Genomic DNA, 21,612 nt, shown 5'->3' on the forward strand with positions numbered 1-21,612 from the left:
GAGGAGCAGTGAGGTTTATGAGAAGTCAGGAATTCAACAATTTACGCATTGTTGGACTGATGATAATTACAAAGAAGAAAAAGATATGCAATGTACAATCTATACAATTAAAAAAAAATTAATATAGTTTGTTTTTAGGTTCATAGGTAGGTACTAGGCCTATCGGCCCAAGGGTCTATGCAAGCCTAGCCAGCATGGTACCATAGCTTACGCCACCCAAGAAAGTTACTTTCCTGTGCCACTGTCCAGCATAGACACAGAAGTGATCCCCAGGGTGTATTTCCTATTTCCCATCCACTCATCAAGATTTTTCTTGAAGAGTGCTAATGAAGAACTTTGCTTGACATAGATGGGTAGCTTGTTCCAGAGTATTGGAAGTCTCTGGGACAGGAACCTATCCCTCCAGTGTGTCCTGTTTATTGTGGTGACAAGGTTTAGGTCCCTTACTGTTAATTTAGGTTTGTCTATATCTTGAGTGATAATTTAATAAAGGTACAGTTGGATAAATAAACTTACCATAATAGTAGATGTTTGAATGATCGCTGTTGCAGCAGCCTTAGTTATATGGGTTATATCCTGCTAAGCAACCAGCAAGCTTCCAAAGCTTCATTGCGTCTTCCAAGCACCCAAACGGTCAGGCAGCTTGAGCTGAGCTAAGACAAGTTTGGGAATGAAGCCTGTCAGACTTTCCTGCCAACTCACAGAGGGAGACTGAGCCCTGAAAGCACAAAGATAGGAACAACAAAATAAATGTCCACACACGGGCATAAAAAACAAGGGAGGTGAAGGGAGTGGCTACTGCAGCAGTGATCATATGAACATCTACTGTTATGGCAAGTTTACTTATATAACTGTACTATGTTTGTCATACTGATCACAGCTGCAGCAGCCTTGGCTATATTGGTACATTACCCAAGCTAGCTACATTTGGGAGGTGGAAGTAGTCCAGGAACTTCTGCAGAATTGTCCTAGCAAAGCCTGATTTGAACCCAGAGAAGGAATCAAGCTTATAGTGCTTTGTAAAAGTATGCACAGAGGACCAAGTAGCAGCGTCTGGAATACTTCCACAATCCACCCCTTTTCTAAAAGCCACAGATGAGGCCAAGGACATGGTAGAGTGGGCCTTGACCCTTCCTGGAATAGTTTTGCTATGGTGAGTATAGCAAAAGATAATAGCCTTAAACAATCATGTGGAAATAGTTTGTTTTGACACAAGCTGTCCCTCCTTACCTGCACAAGAAATGGATAATTTATCTGAAGAACTAAAAATTTTGGTTTTCTCAAGAATTATTTGCAAACATCCAAGGTATGGAGTATCCTTTATCTCTCATTCTCAGGTTCAGGAAAGAAAATGGGGAGATGGATATTTTCTCAAAGTAAACTCTGACACCAATTTAAGAACAAAGGAATTAATTCTCAAAGAAACCCTGTCCCTATGGTAAATGAGACAGGATTATCTCGGGTCTGTGTTTACCTCGAAGTCAAAACCTAGAAAGTTGCTGAAGGGATACTGTAACATCAATGGATGGCACACAAACTAAGAGTGGATACTCTGAGACACAAGGGTGACTATCTCCATGCCAGCATTTCTGCAAAGTGACATACATGGTTTAAAAGAGCGGACAGCACTCCGGCGGTGCAGGGCTATAATACCTTTCCACACATTTACCTCAGGTGCTGCGCAGGAGGTGAAAAAAGGTGGTACTGTATCAGTCTATATTCAGAAGAGACTCGCATCAAACCTGGTAAAGCAGTATAATGCACTAGAGCTTCTTCATGTCCAAATAACCATCAGAAAGGCCTGTACTGTATAGCAGCGAACTATAAAACTCTCTCTGAGACTAAAGAAATTCAACACCCATCTAGAGAAACTACAATCACTCACTGTTTAACCCAATACCATTTTCCTAGGTGATCTAAACCATCCAACTATAGACTGAGAAACCTACACCACCACTAGTACATAAAACACAGAGATTCCTGTCAATACAAATGCCCTGGAACAATTAGTCTACAGTACCCACTAAGGAGAATAACATCTTAGATCTTGCCCTTAATAATATGGGAGCATCATGTACTATTCCTTGCGTATCTTCATCACTACTTAGGTCTCCTCTGAAATAAAAATGAAACCAGAGATCCCTTCCACCCAAGGCATCTTTAAAAATTTCTTTAAGACAAGTTACCTACTCCTAATCTCCACCAAACCCAGTGAACTTCACTTACACAGAAATGTACACCTCCACACTATACCAGCATGTAAACAGCTACATAGATGCAGCTGAGAACAAGAGCAGGGCAAACTCCAGAAAAAACCCACAAGGTGATACCATACTTTCAACAAGCTTTATAATAAAAGGAAAAAGACCTTTGACCAAAAGAAGGAAGAATAATTCCCAGAATGTTACAGCTCTTGAAAGCCAAGTCTGAGGCTAAAATAGCTACCCAAGCCAAACACAATCACAAGGCATGTTTGAGTTATGTTCAAAATCTCAAAAGCAAAATACAGCATGTTTGAGTTATGTTCAAAATCTCAAAAGCAAAAAACAGCAAACTGATTGTGAACAAGGTTACCTACAGTGAGGCTGAAGATAGAGCTAAATTTATTGGCTAGTAGGTTGCTATAACTTTACCCTCTCTCCCCTCTGTCTGTCCCTCAAGATATACCTGAAACTGGCTTACCTCTGGCTAAAGTCCTAAAAATGCCATCAAAAGCTAAAAATACTGTATCAGTGGTCCTGACAATATCCCTAGAGGCATCTTAAATAGCATGAAGTATGATTTAGCCACACCCCTAAACAACACTGTTCAATCTCATCCTCCATACAGGTTTTGTACCAAGTGAATGAAAAACAGCTACAGTCATTTTCCTTACTGCACAAGGGAGGGCCATGCACAAACCCAGGCAAATACAGACCCACAAGTCTGATCAACATCAGATGCAAAGCCATGGGAAGACTTATCATGGAATTAATCAGGACACAGGGAACCTCCAAACACTAGATCCATCTCAGTTTGGATTTGTCAAGGTATGTCATGCTTACTCAAGCCTGGTGGATAATTTTTGAAAAGGTCATCAAAGCAACGGATGAAGGCAAAATGGTACACACCGCACACCTCGATTGGGCCAAAGCTTTTGACACAATTCCCCACTTAGACATAGTAGGAAAGCTAAATAAACTAGGAATAAATTCCTGTGTCACTCACTGGACTGCCAACTGTCTCACAGATAGGACGCAGATAATCAAAATAAGAGAGGTTGCCCTCACAAAGAGACCAGTCACCAGTGGAGTCCTCTGGGGTTCTGTGCTGGGACCTCTCCTGTTCAGCATCTACTTTTCCAAAGTAAAAGCCAATACCAAAGGGCTCTGACTCACTAATTCTGCAGATGATTGCAAGCTAGGGAGTTTGAATCCCCAAATGACTTATCCATTCTGCAGTAAGGTTTGTTTCAGATAAATAACTGGTATCAAAATCATGGATTTAAACTAAACTAAATACCAAAAAATGCATTACTGTATCCTTTGGGAAGTCAACTACCACAATGACAAAAGAAAAGTTGGGAATTTATGTGGACAGTGACCTGACATTTGACCAACAGGATTCCATTGCTGTAAGAAAGTTCTTCTATACTGCTCAGCTTATAAACAAAGACACTGTGTCTAGCTCTAGGGATGACCCTGTCTCCTTTAGTGTGCTACCCCAGTAAACAAACTAAAATAAATATGATAAATAAATACATACTCAGCCCTCAATAGGCCTCACTGAATATAATTTATGACATGCATCTGTTCAGACAAATGCAACAACTGGAAGACCCAGATATACCTTACCAAAAGGATACAAACACCCAGAGATACCTTACTACAAAGATACAAACCCTAAATAACATGTCCTACGTGGACCGACTCAAAGCCCCATCACAATACTTTGTATCCTTAAGCCTGGTAAGAGGTGATCCGTGTCTGGCATACAAGGCATCCTCCAACCCATTACTGATGGATTTCACTGCAAATCAGCAAGTTTATTGGCACAGAAATACACCAGCTCTAGGGATCTAAAGCTCTTCTGCGACATCAACAGAATGGCTTGCAGGGCAGGTATATTTCTCAAAGGATACTGCTGCTGTGGAAGACTCTCCATACACATTAAGACAAAGTTTATCCCTGTATATTTTCAAGTGCAACTTAGATCTATGAATGGGAAACAGGAACTTTACCCCAGGGACTGCCCCTTGTACTACTAATGGGCAGATGCAGCCCTTAAATGCTATATCCTAGGCATGGTTCCCCTCAAATTATCTGGAATGACACCAGGTATTGTCATTAGAAGTAATATATAACAATGGCTCTAGGACTGTTGCTTGAAATCACGTTTACCCGAAACATAAACGGCCGAGCACAGTTTCGCGAAAGTGCACGTCTACCGAAAATGCACTTTCGCAAAACAGAAATAAAAAACATAAAAAAAGGCGACTGACTGATGGGGGCTGTTGCTTAGATCGCGGTACAGTAGGGATAAGGGAATATTCCCTTTTCCCCACTGTAGTGTGATCTCCCCACATGGGGGTGCAGTGGGGCTTGCCCGCCTGCATAAACATGATTACTTTTACTTTGTTTTTTTTTACTTTTTTTTTCCTCTTTCGCGAAAGTGGATTTTCGGTAGAAATGCACTTTTGCGAAAGTGTGCTCAGCCGTTTACGTTTCGAGTAAACATGATTTCGAGCAGTAGTCCTAGATCCATAACAATCTACCATGGGATGTCATTTTGAGCACAAAAAGGGAAACTGGCTAGGCTTAAAATGTCCCACAAGGATAGCTAACCTAGTACTTCCCTATGAACAAAGGTCATCCCACAGGAGGCAACTTGGAGGGGTCACTGGTGGCTTCTCTGGTGTTGCTTCTCCAGTGGTGGGGGGTGTAGCTGCTTCATTAGGTAGTGCTAGTGGGGGGTCCCAATTGGTCACACAGCAGAAAATGTAAAGGATGACAAACTGCTGTGGACCAGCAATTTGATATTTACTTATTTGCATTAGTTGACTAGAAAAATCTGACTGGGTTAAAAACAAATCCCTTTTCAGTTGAGGCCAAGGGAGAAAAAGCTCCAATGAACAGAAAGTAAGACGTTTTAGTTAGTATATCTTCTTCTTTCGGCTTTTCCCGGTTAGGGGTCACCACAGCGGATCACCTGTCCGCTCATGATTGGTAGTGGAGTTTTACAGTGTCGAGTTGTCAGCCCAGCGCCCAACCGTCCACAGAAGGCACACACACACACTCACACCTAGGGCCAATTTAGAGTGTCCAAACCATCTGCAGCATGTCTTTGGGATGTGGGAGGAAACCGGAGCACCCGGAGGAAACCCACGCGACCACAGGGAGGACATGCAGACTCCGCACAGAAGGCAACCCAGCCGAGGATCGAACCGGTGAACCTCTTGCTGTGAGGCGACAATGCTAACCACTGCACCACCGTGGCCGCCCAATTTTTTTTTTATTTTAGTTAGTATATAACATGCCTAAATTATCTAGCAATAAACTAAATATGGCAAGTTGAAGTAAAATTGAGATAACTTTATACAGTTAACAAACAGGACAAACAAAGGAAAATAGTATATATGATAAGATAACATAATTTTTCAGAGTACAGCAGTAATACCTGAGTAAATATCTGTACAATTAGGTACACTGTTGTAAGAGAACTTTCCGTAGAGAAAGCTACAGACCAAAAACACAGGAGCAGTTCAGTGGTAATGCAAATGAGGAAGCATGTTGCAGAAGTTAGAGTATTTACTCCAGTGGGTCTGTACAATGGCATATACTAAGTCTCTCAATACTATAGATTTAGCTCCCTTTTAAAGAGAGGGCAGTTGACAGCTTGGCAGTGAAGCTTGAATACAGGGCATTGCCACAGGAGTCATGAGATATCTGAATGAAAGCTAGACACAGGTCTTTAAGCCAAGTGTACTAACTGACAAGCTGAGTTACAGTTGGGTATTTGTTCAGTTGATTTAAGATGTTACAGACTATTTTTACTAGAGTTAAGATATCTTGGCAATTCCAACCAATGCAATTAATGAAGTGCTATGCAATCACAAGTATAGGATAAACTGGCTGCAAACATAGTTTTATTACACCACTGTTCTACTTTAGTAAACGGAGTAGATTACAAGTTGGTAAAGATAGCAGAAGCATATAAGAGACTGGGAAGCTCTGGCTGCACATATATGACCTTGACTTGCAGAGTTGCATAAATGCATATTCCCAACGACTAAACCACCAGTGACAAGGCCCAGTCATGAGGGTGGTCAAACAGGTGAGTGACCTCTGGTTGCCTTCACCTTTGTGCAGCTTAGCAGATAGTCCTCATCCATCCATTACCACAGTCAGGCCCCAATGGATAAAGCACCCCATTTAGGGTGTTTAATGTTGACAGACGTATACGTTTTTTGGGGTGGGTGGACTGCCACGATACTCAAGGTGTTTACCTCACAGTCACAAAGTACAGGGTTCGATTCTCATCTTTGCAAAGAAAAAATATACCTCACAAGGGCAGCTAGCCTAAGACTTACTTGTGAACATATGAATAGTGGTGTTCCACTTCCTTGTGTGTCACTTACTCCTCCATTTTGTTATCCAATCTTCCCCACCACCATTTGCCCACTTTCAATCTGTCTGCATTACCTAATCTGTGCCATGTTTAGCAATGGCCTTCCCTATTCCCTCATTACTGCCCAAATCATCTCCCTTCTTCACTCCCTTTTACTCTTACATCTGTATGTAAAAAAAAAAAAAAAAGAAAGAAAAACCCTCCTTCATCCCCACCCACATCACTTTTCAATTCCCCTTGCCCATTTGTGTATTCCTCCACTTGCTTTTCCCTCTCTGTATTATTATCCCATTCCTAACAAACATAGCAGGCACTTTGCTGTGCAGCCACTATTATGGGCTCTCAGCTGTTAACTGTGTTATATAGAAGCTTTGCAAGAACGCTACCCGCTTGCTATTGATGGGCTCAGGTTGTGACTTGCCATAGTGTGGTCCACATGTCTGAGCAATGTCTGCTGATTTTGTAAGTAACATACTTATGTAACATTATCCTCTCTCAGCAGAGCTGTGCAAAGTTGCCAATTACCACATAAATCAATCCCTGTAAGGTCATATCATGCAACTCTGATCACGCTTTTGTGCAACACGGCCGCATTATGGTTTTCCAAGGATTTTCATACAGAGGCTCTCAAAAAGATTACCAAGGAAAATGTACCCACAGCAAAAGATACTACTAGTAGGAGTAAAGTTGTGCTCCAAATTAAACATCAAAATTACTATCCAACTTGCAAAAAGATATACTGTATCCCAGAGCTTCTCTTGCAACAGTGGTTTCGCAAGAAGATTATCAAGTAAATAAGTACCAGCAGCAAAAGATACGACTAGTATTTGCAAAGTTGTCCTCCAAAGTTAGCATAAAATTCTTATCTAAATTACAGAAAGATACAATCAACCTCTCTACATACATTTCACACATTATCTATCCACAGGTATACCATAAAATAGCTTGCTTTATAAACAATTGGTGATACAGAAATGTACTGTGCACTCTTAACTGGTACTCAAAGTACTTAGGAAATATTAATACTAACAATTTCATCTCTTCAAGTCCTATTAACTACTACATGTGCTTAGTACATTTTCCATTCACCGACACTACAACAATAAATGTGAAAAACAGAGACAGCTAAATAGATCCTACAACAAACATTTCAAGTGTCAGCCTATTCTGCTTACCAGCTCTCTAGTGCCAAGTTTTCTTTTACATTATGCTTTACTAAAATCCAAAAAGCATAGAAAAGTATAAGCAAAGCAGCTAATGTCTATAAAATTAAATATAAGAATGTAAACCCAAACTAAAAGAATGCACAAGTAAAAAATGTATTTCAAATTAAATAATAGCACTGCACTCCAGGAAGAGTTAATTGTGGTGAAATGTTACCAAACATGCTTAAAAGTAAGAACAACTCATTTCAAAATTGTTATAACTGAAATTCTGAAACACGACTAAATTTCATGAACTCATTCGCATTCTAATTCCTTTGCATTGACAATAGTCACAGTGGCAGCAAGCCAAGCAGGACAGAACAGACTTCATAGGATGAGTTGAAGACTGTTGCTAAGGCTAGGGGATGCCCTAAATGTTCCCAGGCAAAATAACATATATGATCCCTCCATGTGTCCTGGTTTTCCTGGTGTGCCTGGTATGCATCCTGTGGGAGCTGTCCAGAGGCATCCTCACAAGGTGCCCAAGCCACCCCAACTAACTCAAGTCAACACAAAGAAGCAGTGTTGATACTCCAAGATCTTCCCTGATTACCAGCCTCCCCACTCATGGACAGCAAACCATTATACACTGGGACCGGACCTTTTCTTCACTTGTATCAGTGAGGTCATCATTTCAATCACTACTCAAAGCTCAACAACACAGACGAGAATGGGGGACATAAACTGATTGGTAAAATGAGAGCCTTGCCCTATGATTTAGTTCTTGCTTCACCACTCTATTTAAAATCTGTCATCTTCACTCACTTCTGATATCCACCAGCAAGTCCTAGGAGCACCACCATTAACACAGTAACAACTACATTTTAACCTTGACTACTAATTTCTACCTCAAGTCTTGATGAGGAGCCATTCAGACTTTACATCTCGAACCTCCCCATATACACCAGCAAAGGTCTTCTGGAAATGAGAACTAAACCCATTGTTCATAGGTTCATACTAGGCTATCTGCCCTAGGGCATTTGCAAGCCTAGCCAGAGTGTGTTTGGCTTTCGCCACCCATTTTAAATGTTTTACTATGCCCTTTTTCAAGGTTAGTTTACTGTGCCTCTGTCTAGCAGTGACACAGAAGTGATACCCGGGGTAAGCCTACGATCTCCCATCCACTCAAGATTTCTCTTGAAGAGAGTCAGTGAGGGACTCTGCCTAACTTGGACTGGGATTCTATTCCAGAGTGAAGGGAGCCTCTGGGTTATGAATATGTCCCTCCAGCATGTCCTATTTATTTCAGTGCTGAGGTTCAAGTCCCTCAAGCGTGTAGCTCGTTGGGATTTGGATTTTCTGAGGTGCAGCATGTCCATTAATTCCGGGTTGGACATGGCTTTATACGTCAGGCACAGATCGCCTCTAAGCAGGCGGTATGCAACCGAGTAGAGCTGGAGTTTCTTTAACCGAGCAGCATATGGCATCTGTTTGAGCCCTTTGATCCTCTTGGTGAGGTACTTTTGGGGTCTTTCTAGTTGCTTACATCCCGAAAGGGGCATTGTATTTAATTATGGGCCTGATGAGGGAGGAATAAAGAGGCACAATGACCTCCCTTGATCTAGATGTGAATCCCTTCATGATTAGGTGGGCTATATAGGTGTTTTTTCTAACCACTTTGGCCATGTGGTTGAGACTGCTATCAACTTGGGTCCCCAGGTCCCTAATTACTTCTTCCGTACTTAATGGATTACCACCCATGTGGTAATTTGTGGGCACTTTGTTTTTGCCAAATGGGATGACTATACACTTTTTGGAGTTTAGCTTGAGGCCATGGCTCTGGCACCAATTATCTGTTTCTATGAGACCCTTTTGGAGGATGCTTGTGTCAGCTGGAGAGTCGATTATGGTGCCTAGTTTGCAGTCATCTGCGAACTTGGTCAGCCACAGTCCTCCCATGTTGGCCTGTACCTCTGATAAATATATACTGAACAAGAGAGGTCCCAGGACTGAGCCTTGTGGGACGCCACTTGTAACCGGTTTGGAGTTTGACATGGCTCCAGCAATTCTGACCATATGGGTTCTGTCCTTGAGCCAGTTCGTAACCCATCTAGTGACATAGGGGTTTATATTTAAGTTGGAGAGCTTATCTATGATGCCCGAGTGGGGTATTGTATCAAAGGCTTTAGCAAGGTCCAGGTAGGCTGTGTGGACCACCTTCCCCTCGTCGATGGCCTTGGTGACTGTTTCAAAGAAATCAACCAGGTTTAAGAGGCAGGATCTGCCCTTAAAGCCGAACTGGGTAGGATCCAGTGTCTGTAGGTCCCCAATATCTTTATTTATGAGTTCCATGATGATCCTCTCCATAGCTTTGCAGACCAAGCCAGTCAGGCTTATGGGGCGATAGTTTCCAGGATCCGTTGAGGGGCCACCTTTGTGGAGAGGGACCACTGTTGCTGTACGCCATTCTTTGGGTACATATCCTGTAGTAAGGCTGAGATTGAACAGTAGCTTTATGTTGGGGTTCAGCTCTTCTTGGTGTTCATGTAGGACGCAGCCCGGGACACCGTCTGGTCCCATTGATGCTGTGTTTTTTGCTTTGGAGAGGGAGGCTCTCACCTGAACAACTGAGATGTCAGGGGGGCAGCACTCTGCTGGGATAGATATTTGCTCTTTTGGGGGGGGGGGGCAGATGTTTGCACTGAACCTGTCAGCCAGGATGGTGGCAATGTCTCTGGGTTCAGTGTATTTTTTTGTCATTTTGGACCAACTCTGAGCATATCTGGGAGTTTCCACCTAGGTTCCTAACATAACTAAAGAAAGCCTTGTGATTAGAGTCCTGTGCAATTTTTCTCTTGAAGCTGGCCTTAGATGATTTTATGAGTGCCCATAGTTTTTTGCCAATACTGATCAGAGAAGCCTTCCCTTTTAGAGATTTTGCTCTATCGTGCAGTTGCTTCCTCCTTCTGTTGCATAGTTTGTTTATGGCTGGGGTCCACCAGACAGGACGCCTGCCCTTGGGGGATTGGGTCTTGGTTTTATTTGGGATTGCATGATCCATGCATTCCTGAAGGTGTTCATAGAATGCGTTTCTAAAGGATTTTGCAGTCTGGGCCGTATTTTCCACAGGCCCGGGGGCTTTGAAGGATTCCACCTCGGTTTTGAGGAGTGTGAAGTTTGCTTTAGAGAAGTTTTTCACTGTGGTTTTCTGGGCAGGGGGTGGGGTCAGGATGTGGATATCCAGTGAGATTAATTTATGGTCTGATCTTACCAGTGAGGGATACACTTCTGGTCTGGAGCATAGAGTCCCCATGTTGGTGATGATCAGGTCCAGTATGTTTTCCCCTCTTGTAGGCGTGGTGACAAGTTGTTCCATAGCATTTGAGTTTATAAATTCTAGGAACCTTTGGGATAGGGTGTTGGAGCTAGAGTAATGCTCCCGGTCTATATATTTGGGTAGTTGAAGTCGCCCAATATAATGGTGTTTGGGGAGACCTTCATATTTTCCAGTGTTCTCAGGAAGGCCGAGTGGGGTTCCTGGGTTTGGGAGGGTGGTCTGTAGCAGGCTATAAACTGGAAGGCAGTTTTACCCACTGTTAGTTGAACATGGATAGTCTCCGATGCTTCGTGCTGTGCCACCAACCTGGAGGTGTGGGTATCTTTGACGAATATTGATACTCCCCCCTCCTTTTGTGGTTCGGTCCGAGTTTTGGGGCCGGAAAGTATGGTAGGAGGTATAACCTGGTAGTGCTGGGGTGCTCTCGGGAGCCTTGAACCAGGTTTCTGTTACTGCACAGATATCTATGTTCTCCATGCTGAGGAGAGTTTCGAGTGCGTGCATCTTGAGGTTTATACATCTGGCATTGAGTAGCATTACCCTTAGTTTCTTTTCCCTTGTGATACCTATGGAGGAGGGTTTGTCTTTTGAGCCTTGCCTAAAAAAGGCACTATGGGGGTGGCAAGAGCCTTTGCCAATATCCAAAAGCCCAGGGGTGACAGGTGCAAGCCGTCCCTAGCAAAGCAACGTGGCTTGTCGAGCATGTCATCCCAGGCTGACAGGCATTGGATCCCCTTTGAATTACACCAATACTTAAGCCAATTGTTGAAATTGTGCTTAAAATCATTGGCTAAGGTGTTCCCAAGACACCCAAACTACAAATTTGTGCTTCCCCAGGCCTGCCCAGCTGCTGCCCATTCCACATAACCTAAATCACTGTCAAATAATAGTCAACTGATAAATCAGCACTTTGTCTGGTCCAAGTGCACAGCACATATGGTCTCAAGTCTGATAACACAACTCCAAAATCAACCACTGACCTCTGAGACTTTGATCAAAGGGGTCATGGTACCAAATACACCAACAAGCATAACTGTGTTAAAAATATAACTGTTATAGGCAGACATGACCAGCACAGAAATCCAACAACAATTCTCAAATTAGGCAGGCCATTTCTCATGAGCACAAAGATCTCAAAAAACTAATAAAAAAATACAGAGGAAGTGCATGATACTCAAACTCCCTAAGAAGGCTGTACACTCGGGCAGCTGTCGAGTGTGCATGTACAAGCAGCAGAAAAATGTTTTTATTTCTGCAACTTGCCGTTATATTAAGGCAACTCTGTCATTTAATAGCACAAACTGCAAATGAAATGCACCCAGCATAGGGCCTGTGAATATCCCACTTGTGCCCAAGGCCTCTCCTAAGGGCGACTTCTTTGGAAAGAGACAGACATCTACACTACTCAAAATGTCTGGCTATGGAACCAATGCTGTGTGCAGAAATAAGACCATCTGAGTCCTAAAGGTACTTTACAACTTTCTCAAAAGACAGATGACATTCAATAACCAATTTTTACTACTAGAGTTCAGTCCTTTCCAATTCATCCCAGTCCTGCTGCCACTCTTTTACAGCGAGTCAACTCAGTAAACACAAATCCATAATAGTTCTGCTCATTTAGCCTCATCACCACTATCTTTTACACCATAAGCACCTGTGTGTTTTTATTAGGTTCACAGGTAGTACTAGGCTATCTGCTCTTGCAGCCCATTTTAAGCCTAGCCAGTTTTCCTTTTTGTGCTCAAGTTAACATATCCCATTTGATAAGAGAGTAACCTTACCCATCCTGTGACCAATAATTATACATTACCCCTAAAAAGAACAGTTGAGATCATACCACAGATAACTTGAAGGGACCCATGCATGGGATAAAGAATTCAGCAGCTGTCTCTGTCCATCAATAGTACAGGAGGCAATCTATGGGTACATTTTCTGTTTCCCATCCAAATATTCAAGTTGTGCTTAAATACGGACAGGGATGACCTTTGTTATATGTGGATGGGGAGTCTATTCCAGAGCAACGGTATCCTCTGCTAGACATACCTGTCCCTCCAAACTGTTATGTTGATGTTGCATTAGAGGTTTAGAACCCCAGACTGCATATTTCTGATGCCATTTGACTTGCTGATGTGCAGTAACTCCATCAAGTACTGGGTCAAAGGATGCTGTCTGTAGGATATACAATCCAGCATTATTTATTTAAATTTTCAAAAAGAAAGAAGACAAGCAGCTATACAAACAATCCAGTTGATTTATTTATTTAAATAAATATTCAGACACTCAGATATTTCCCTTTGTGGGCCAGTTTCAGACAGACAGGGAGCACTTGCCTTACAAACAGGATTACAGGGGGGGGGGGGCAATTACATGGTGACTGATGCTAGAAGACCAAAGTTCTACTAGTCTCCTTGAAACTGTCAAACTACATTCAAACTAGAAGGGTCCACTGTTCTCTATCATCATCTCAGGATGGGCTATATGTGTCACCAGGCACTTGGCACTGAACAAAACTCCCAGACAAGGCTCCAGTGATCTGCCCTTGTACCCCTGGTCAAGGCAACGTTCTTGGACCCTTAACAATTATGTAATCATGGGGACTTTATGGACAACAGAAAATTTAATTTTCCAAGGGTGTGCCCACTAAAAGCATAAGCACCAGACAGCACACCTCTATGGATCACAAGGTTACACAAATCCTTCCACCGCAAAAATGTCCTGAAATTGAAATTCAACATTTCAAGTAAGTGGGCGTATTAAAAAAGTAAATACATACACGACGGCGTCGGTATTAAAAATACACAATTTAAATTAAAGTATAACAAAATAAACAGAAAACCGTGAATAACGCATACAATGCGAGGAAGATGAACGATGAGCGCTGCAAATTAAAATAAAACACAATCCGTACTTGCAAGCATAACCAGCTAACGTTACAAAGAAGTCAAACAAATGATGTCAACAGTTAAAATGCAATCAAATTAATACTAAAAAGTAAGTAACTAAAAATAATGTGTTGGGTAAAAGTTGTAGAGAAACCAATAGCCACAAATTGTAATCTAAAGTCAGTCCAAAAGTTCAGAATAGAATTATCAAAGATCAATGACAGTTAATTTATTTGTAAATACTATTCATCCAAGCGCACACTGAGACATACTCTACAGACATAACAAATCGCCAATCAATGTTTGAATTACTGGAAATAAAGCTGGTAAAAACCAATAAATAACAAAGGGGGCGGGGACTGGTGTACCGTAACGCAAACAGAAAAATGAAACCGACGCACTTAATACATAATAGAGACCACTACAAACATTGGAAAGGGTAGTAACATCGAACATAATATAGGTAGTTTGCGGCTACCTCTCTACCAGTGCTCTTTAGTGCAGACATACCTTCCACGAACACTAAGGCCACGTTTCCGGATCAAATCATCCAGAGATAGATCCGCCATCTTCACTAACCTCAAGACGTTCAAAGAAGACCAGGCAACGGTAGCCAAGATGGGCCAAACTCAACACGTAATATGTGCATAGCAACGCACGTTTATTGTACTGTATTTGTTTATACCCGGACATATTTTCGAACGTGCATATCGTACGGAAGCGTAATAAACTCTATATTGTAGGTGTTTCTGAGGGCTGCTTTTTTTTAAAAAATTGTATGTAGATAAAGGTTTATTGTTAACTGGGCCTGGAGAAGTAATTAGAATTTCCGGTTTGTACACAAAATGGTCTCATAAACCCTACAAGCTGCACAAACATAGCAGATTTAACTATAGCCCATTGTGTATACATTGGTTCAGAGAAGATACCTCCAAAACAGACCATTTCAACTAAACTCAAGAAGCTCCCGCTCTACTGAATGAATCGTCAACATGTGACCTGTTTTGTTCTTTCTCTACATTAATCTACGTGCATAGCTATCCCAACTAAACGATGTCATATACGCTGATGATATTTTACTACTTGAATCAGGCAGACAAATTAATATCCTACAGCAAAAATTGCAAAACAGCATAGCTGTCAAATTTTTATAGGTTCATAGGTAGGTACTAGGCTATCAGCCTGAAGGTATTTATAAGCCTAGCCAGAATGTGTTGGCTTTCGCCGCCCCTTTAGATTAGTTCCCTGTGCCTCTGTCCAGCAGAGCCACTGAAGTGATCTCCAGGGTAAACTTTCTGTTTCCCATCCACTTGTCAAGGTTTCTCTTGAAGAGTGTGAGGAGCTCTGCCTAATGTAGTTTGGAATCACGTTCCAAAGCATGGGAAGTCTCTGTGACAGGAATCTATCCCTGCAGCACGTCCTATTTATTGTGGTGAGGTTTAGATCCCAAGAGCGTGTGGCTCGAGGGAATAATCTTTTCTTTATGTGGAGCATGTTGATCAGTTCTGGGTTGGATATGGCCTTGTATGTCAGGCAGAGATCACGTCTGAGTAGAAAGTATGCAACCGAGTACAGCTGGAGTTTCTTCAGTCGAGCTGTATAGGGCATCTGTTTGAGGCCAGTGATCCCCTTGGTGAGGTACTTCTGTATTCTTTCCAGCTGTTGCGGGTGTCTTGTAAGATACATCACAAATGGGGCATTGTTTTCTATGGTGGGTCTGATGAGCAACGAGTAGAGGGGCACAATGACCTATTTTGATCTGGATGCGAACCCTTTTGTGATAAGATGTACCACGTAGAAGGATTTTCTAACCACTTTGGCAATGTGATTATCAAAGGAGAGTTTACTATCTACTTGGGTCTCCAGATCCCTTATTACGTCTTCTGTATTTAGGGGACTACCACCTATGTGGTAGTTTGTGGGTACTTTGTTTTTTCCAAAAGGGATGACTATGCACTTTTAGGAATTTAGCTTGAGGCCATGATTTTGACACCAGGTGTCCGTCTCAGTGAGACCCTTTTGGTGGATGTCTGTGTCAGCTGGAGAGTCAATTATAGCCCCTAGTTTGCAGTCGTCTGCGAACTTGGTCAGCCATAGTCCTCTTGTGCTTGCCTGTACCTCTGAGAAATATATGCTGAACAGGAGGGGTCCCAGGACTGAGCCCTGGGGAATGCCACTTGTAACCGGTTTAGAGTCAGACCTAGCTCCCACAACTCTTACCATGTGGGTTCTGTCCATGAGCCAGTTGGCAACCCATCTTGTGACATAGGGGTTTATGTTCAGGCTGGTGAGCTTGTCTATAATACCAGAATGGCGAATGGTGTCAAAGGCCTTTGCGAGGTCTAGGTAGGCTGTGTGTACCACCTTTCCCTCGTCTATAGCCTTGGTAACTGTCTCAAAGAAGTCCACCAGGTTTAGACGGCATGATCTGCCCTTAACAAAGCCGAACTGGGTAGGGTCCAGTGTTTGGAGGTTCCCAATGTCTCTGTTAATGAGTTCTATGATGATGCGCTCCATTGTCTTGCAGACCAAGCTAGTCAGGCTTATAGGGTGATAGCTCCTGGGGTCTGTTGTGGCTCCACCTTTCTGGAGCGGAATAACTGTTGTTGTGCACCACTCTGTGGGTACGTAACCTGTGGAGAGGCTGAGTGTGTTTAGGTGAGGGGTTAGTTCATCTTTGAGCTTGTGTTAGCACAATAAATCTGCAGAAAGCCAAAACTAAAGGGGGACAAACACCCAAAAATAGGGACAAGTTTTAAATATTGTTCTTATAAAAAAGTTGCTAGAATAAAATGTTTTGTGTTTCCATGCGTTTTCTGAAGGATATGTCGTCGGAAACTCAAATGTCTTGTCATTATTTAATGAGTTCAGTTTTCACTGAACTGCCCAAACCCCACAATTTTTATGAGGAAAAGACCAAAAATATGAGTCAGAAATGTGGACAGTTGAGAGGTATGCAAAGCAGCTTCACTAAATCATTTCTTTGGACAGTTAATAATATGCTCCTAATCAGTCCTCAAAGTATTTTTTTTTACTGTCTAGATTGTTTCAGGATGTCCAGATTTATGCCCATATTTTGGTCTGTTCCTCATAAAATATTTGATTTTCCGACAAACAATTAATGATTGAAGTCATTAGACAAAGACAGATATTTGATTTTCAGACTTCATATATTTCTGAAAAAGCATGCTATCACAAATCCAATTATTCTACAAACTGTCTAAATTTGTAGAAGCAATAATTAAAATCTGTCCCTGATTTTGGGTCTTTGTTTTCTCGTTATTTTTGGATTTGTATTAATAAGAGGCATATCTCAAAAATAAAATATTATGACCTTTGGTATTCAACAGAGACTCATAAAACACATACCTCTTGCACTCCCTGACATGGTAGGAAACTCTCTATTTTTTTGTGGCCAAGCAAAAATACCTAGGTTTGACTCTAGATTCAACTCTCTCTAACTTGCTATATTGACAATGTTATATATAACAAAAACTCTTTCCCTATTAAAACTACTTACCCCTAAAGCCCAATTCAGCTATAGCCAGACGTGTTCTTATCCCCAAAATAGAATATAGTCACCCATAATTAACACTGCTCTCAAGCACCAATGCACACATATATCAAACAGCTGTACACAAAATCTGTAGATTTGTTTTGGTGACAGGCGGACATACTCACCACTGCCATTTCGAAATGCTTCAACTAGTTACCAGCCACTCCAAGAACAACCCTACTTATTACCTCTCAAATATGCAAAATATTAAAAATGGGACATTGTTGCCCCATGGAATTAAAATTGCAAGTAAAACAACAAGGCTACTTATTCAGAGATAGTCAGGAAGATAATCTAACACTGATTAGACCCAATTTTAAAGCAGCTTCTGGAGAAAAAGCATTCTTGGTTATGGTTCCTACAATTTGGAATCAGCGTCCAGCAAAAGTGAGGCAACAAGATACATTAGAAATATTCAAAAGCAAACTAAAAGAGCACATACTATCTGAATCAAAATGCTCATGCCTTCACAAGAAAGGCCAACCTTTGCAACTCATGCCAAAGTCAGTCAGTGCCCTGTACTGTTAAACATTCATTTTCTAGTATACTGCTTGTCTTCACTGTGCATTATGCAAAAATATAGATACTGTAAAATGTCCTTTAATGTGTATGTAAAATGTATTTACTGTAAAATTCCATCAATATGTTTGAAGTGTGCATGTCAATTCCTGTATTCAGTATGTATATTTATTTAGTGCAAGCTAATTGTTTTTATGCATGCATAGGTGTGTACTTCAGCAATGATCATTGGGGCCTTTTTAAGCCTAGCAGCAAAAAAGGTACTCCTGCACGGTGGAAATGCACGGCTCAATGGAACAAATCTACCAAACAGACAAAACAGAGCCAGCATAAGGTGAAATCCTGGAAACTTTATTAGTAAAAACCAAAAAAATCACAGACCGGTTTCGGCCGGGTCAGAACACAGCCTTCATCAGTGTAAAGTAAAAAGGAAGTGATTAGTAAGACAATAAATACATCCATCTGCAATGTGATTGGTGGAATCAAAATTGTTCATTGAGACCTGGTGGGAACATCCCACCCAATTTTAAAATCCATTTTTTCTCTTTGGTGTTTAATATAGAGTGCCATCCTGTCTTATTGCCTTTATTTCCTTTTATGATGTCTATGATCATAAAGGAAAAGTTGGCAGAGTGATGTACTAAGTGGTGTTTGTATAGTGCGTTGTTGGCCCTTTTGTTTTTTATATTATTGATATGTTCAGATATTCTGATTCTCATTGGTCTAGAAGTTTGACCAACATAAAATGAACCACAAGGGCATGTGGCCAGATAAACAACCCACTTGCTGCTGCAATTAGCAAAGAACTTGAGATCGTATACTAGTGAACAGTTCCTACTGGAAAATTGTTTAGATTGTGTGATCCTATTGCAGTTGGTACAATGACCACAGGAGTAACAGCCTATCAGTGGTTCGCCAGTCAAAGTGGTCTGCAAAAATTGTGGTTGCTGAGCCGTAATGTTATGTTTGAAATGATTGAAACAGGAACCTAAGTTTTTCCCTTTCCGGAATGAAAATAAGCATTGGTCAGGAATGATACTGGCAACATCATGATCATATTGTAAAATATTCCAATGTCTGTTCACAGCTTGTATGAGTTTGTCAGAATTGCGAGCATATGTAGTGGTAAACCTAAGTGGAACAGAATTGGTGTTAGGACGAGGCTTGTAACCTAAAAGATCTTGTCTGTCTAGTGAATTAACCAGATTGCTGGCACCTGAAACATATCCCATACCATACCCCCTAGATCTGAATCTGTTGGTGAGATCCTTGCGTTGTAGTTGAAAAGTAGAATCCTGAGAACAAATGCGTTTGATACGGATGAATTGAGATTTGGGAATATTGCGGGCAACATTTGGAGGATGAAAGCTGGATGCATGTAGTATAGTATTATATTCAGGATGTTTCCTGTATACTTCAGTGCCTAAAGTGTTGTCAGGTAGTTTGGTGATGAAAACATCAAGAAAAGTGATGGAATGTTTGTCATAATGAACAGTAAACTCTAAGCCCCAGATATTGTTGTTTAAATAAGTAATAAACTCAAACAAACCACAAATGTCACCTTTCCATACTAACCAACAGTCGACACCAAAGAGAAAAAATGGATTTTAAAATTGGGTGGGATGTTCCCACCAGGTCTCAATGAACAATTTTGATTCCACCAATCATATTGCAGATGGATGTATTTATTGTCTTACTAATCACTTCCTTTTTACTTTACACTGATGAAGGCTGTGTTCTGACCCGGCCGAAACCGGTCTGTGATTTTTTTGGTTTTTACCAATAAAGTTTCCAGGATTTCACCGTATGCTGGCTCTGTTTTGTCTGTTTGGTAGATTTGTTCCATTGAGCCGTGCATTTCCACCGTGCAGGAGTACCTTTTTTGCTGCTACACTTCCTCTTTCTTCCTGCTGGGGGCCGGTGATCCTACAACTGACTGCAGTTATTCTGCAGTTCACATCCATCTTAAATTTTGTTTTTTTTCATCAATCTTGGCTTATTCAGCTGGATGGTTATATATATATTGGATGACTGCTTATTGTTCTGGTTTTTTACAATATTTTTTCTCTTTTGTACTCACCAATTTTATGACTCTACCAGCCTGTCAGCGTTGTGATGTGGTTTTAGCGTTTGAGGTGCGCACTGACATGGTGGATTGCTGTTAGTATAGCGGAGACTGCTGCCTGTTTGTTTGACATAGCGTGCCTACTGGACAACGGGTGTTTGAGGTGCGTACTGTCATGGCGGATTGCTGTTAGCACAGCCGAAATTGCTGCCTGTGTGTTCAATATAGCATGCCAACTGGACAACGGGGTTTGCTGCCTTTCTGCCTTATTTCAGGCTTGAATTTGGACTCGACCGGTGAATACGTTGGATCGTGACACTTTTTTCCTATCCTTACAAGGATTGGTATTCCTTTGGGAAAATCAGTGTTTACTGTTGCAGGTACTGTTTTCTTTTTACATATATGTACCACGAACACGGTGGGGATTCATCTATTGGATCAGATCTTTCTTCCCATTTTGATCAAGACTAGTCGCTTTTCACATCCAGGGCCATATTGGCTAAGAACCACCAGGGACTAACCACTTTTCATATATTTTTTCAATTTCTATGAATATTTTAGCTGGTTTTGTACTTCTTATGGACATTTGATGTATACTTGCAACAATTTTTTCAACAGGGGTAGTTTTTGTTTGCCTATTCTTGTACCTTTTTTGTATTTGTATAGGATAATTCTTTAGTTATCCAAAATATTTTTTATTACAGTTGATATAATTGGTCTGGTGTGCCGTTTTTCACTAACATACAGTATCATTGCTCATGAATGTATAACATCACATTGCTTTACCGTTTACAGGGGTTGCGAAATTATTTCTGTGTATACAATTGTTGTTCTGCCAGTTTATTTTTCAAATCATGGTCAGGTCCCCAACATCTGGGCATGCTTTGTTGCTATTTTTTCTCTTTCTATAGCCTGTGGGTGCGTTACAAACATTGTTTGCTTATCTGCGTTTGGCTCTTGATTGTATTTGGATTTGCATATTATAATAGGACAAAAATTTTTTTCATGTATTAGACCTACAGTCCTCATTTATATTCTATGTGGGTATTTCACTCTTGGGATAGGTTTCACCATTTTCATATAGAACTATTACACATAGGTCCAGCCTCACTTCGTGTGGAGAATTACACACATTTGTTTCTTTTTTATCTTTTGGACCAAGCCTCATTTCCATGGTGGTTCATATGCCATCATTATGTCTACCTGCTAGCTATTTGGCAGCATTATATATTTTTGGCAACATATAGTATATTCCTTTCAGCCTACCAACTTATGTTTGGATGTACTTGGGTTGCCTCTTTTCAGCACATATTATATTTTACCCTATGGTTCAGACTGACTGTACTCTTTTCATAGATTGATTATCTACTCAGTCTGATCAACTCATTGAGCCTTTTCTTTAGATTTTTTCCTGATTTATGGCATGGCCATGCTGTTGCATTGATTTCTACATGTTATCACTCTTTTAGTACTATAAACTCCTTTGATTATCCTGATCAATA

The 21,612-nt window shown here is 41.1% G+C and overlaps 1 protein-coding gene across 2 annotated transcripts in view; it reads right to left on the minus strand.

Annotated features, from left to right (window-relative positions):
• POLDIP3 (DNA polymerase delta interacting protein 3) overlaps positions 1 to 14,598 on the minus strand; it is a 1,331,876-nt gene extending 1,317,278 nt beyond the window's left edge. For both annotated transcript variants that reach the window (XM_044074576.1, XM_044074567.1), the window contains exon 1: positions 14,481 to 14,598. In XM_044074576.1, coding sequence (XP_043930511.1) covers positions 14,481 to 14,539 — 59 coding nt within the window. In that variant the 5' untranslated portion in view covers positions 14,540 to 14,598. The remainder of the gene's footprint in view (positions 1 to 14,480) is intronic.
• Positions 14,599 to 21,612: the final 7,014 nt, after the last annotated feature.

The sequence above is a fragment of the Protopterus annectens genome, chromosome 1.part1 (genome assembly GCF_019279795.1).
Source record: "Protopterus annectens isolate FY-2018-M chromosome 1.part1, PAN1.0, whole genome shotgun sequence".
In the NCBI taxonomy this organism is placed as follows: domain Eukaryota; kingdom Metazoa; phylum Chordata; order Ceratodontiformes; family Protopteridae; genus Protopterus; species Protopterus annectens.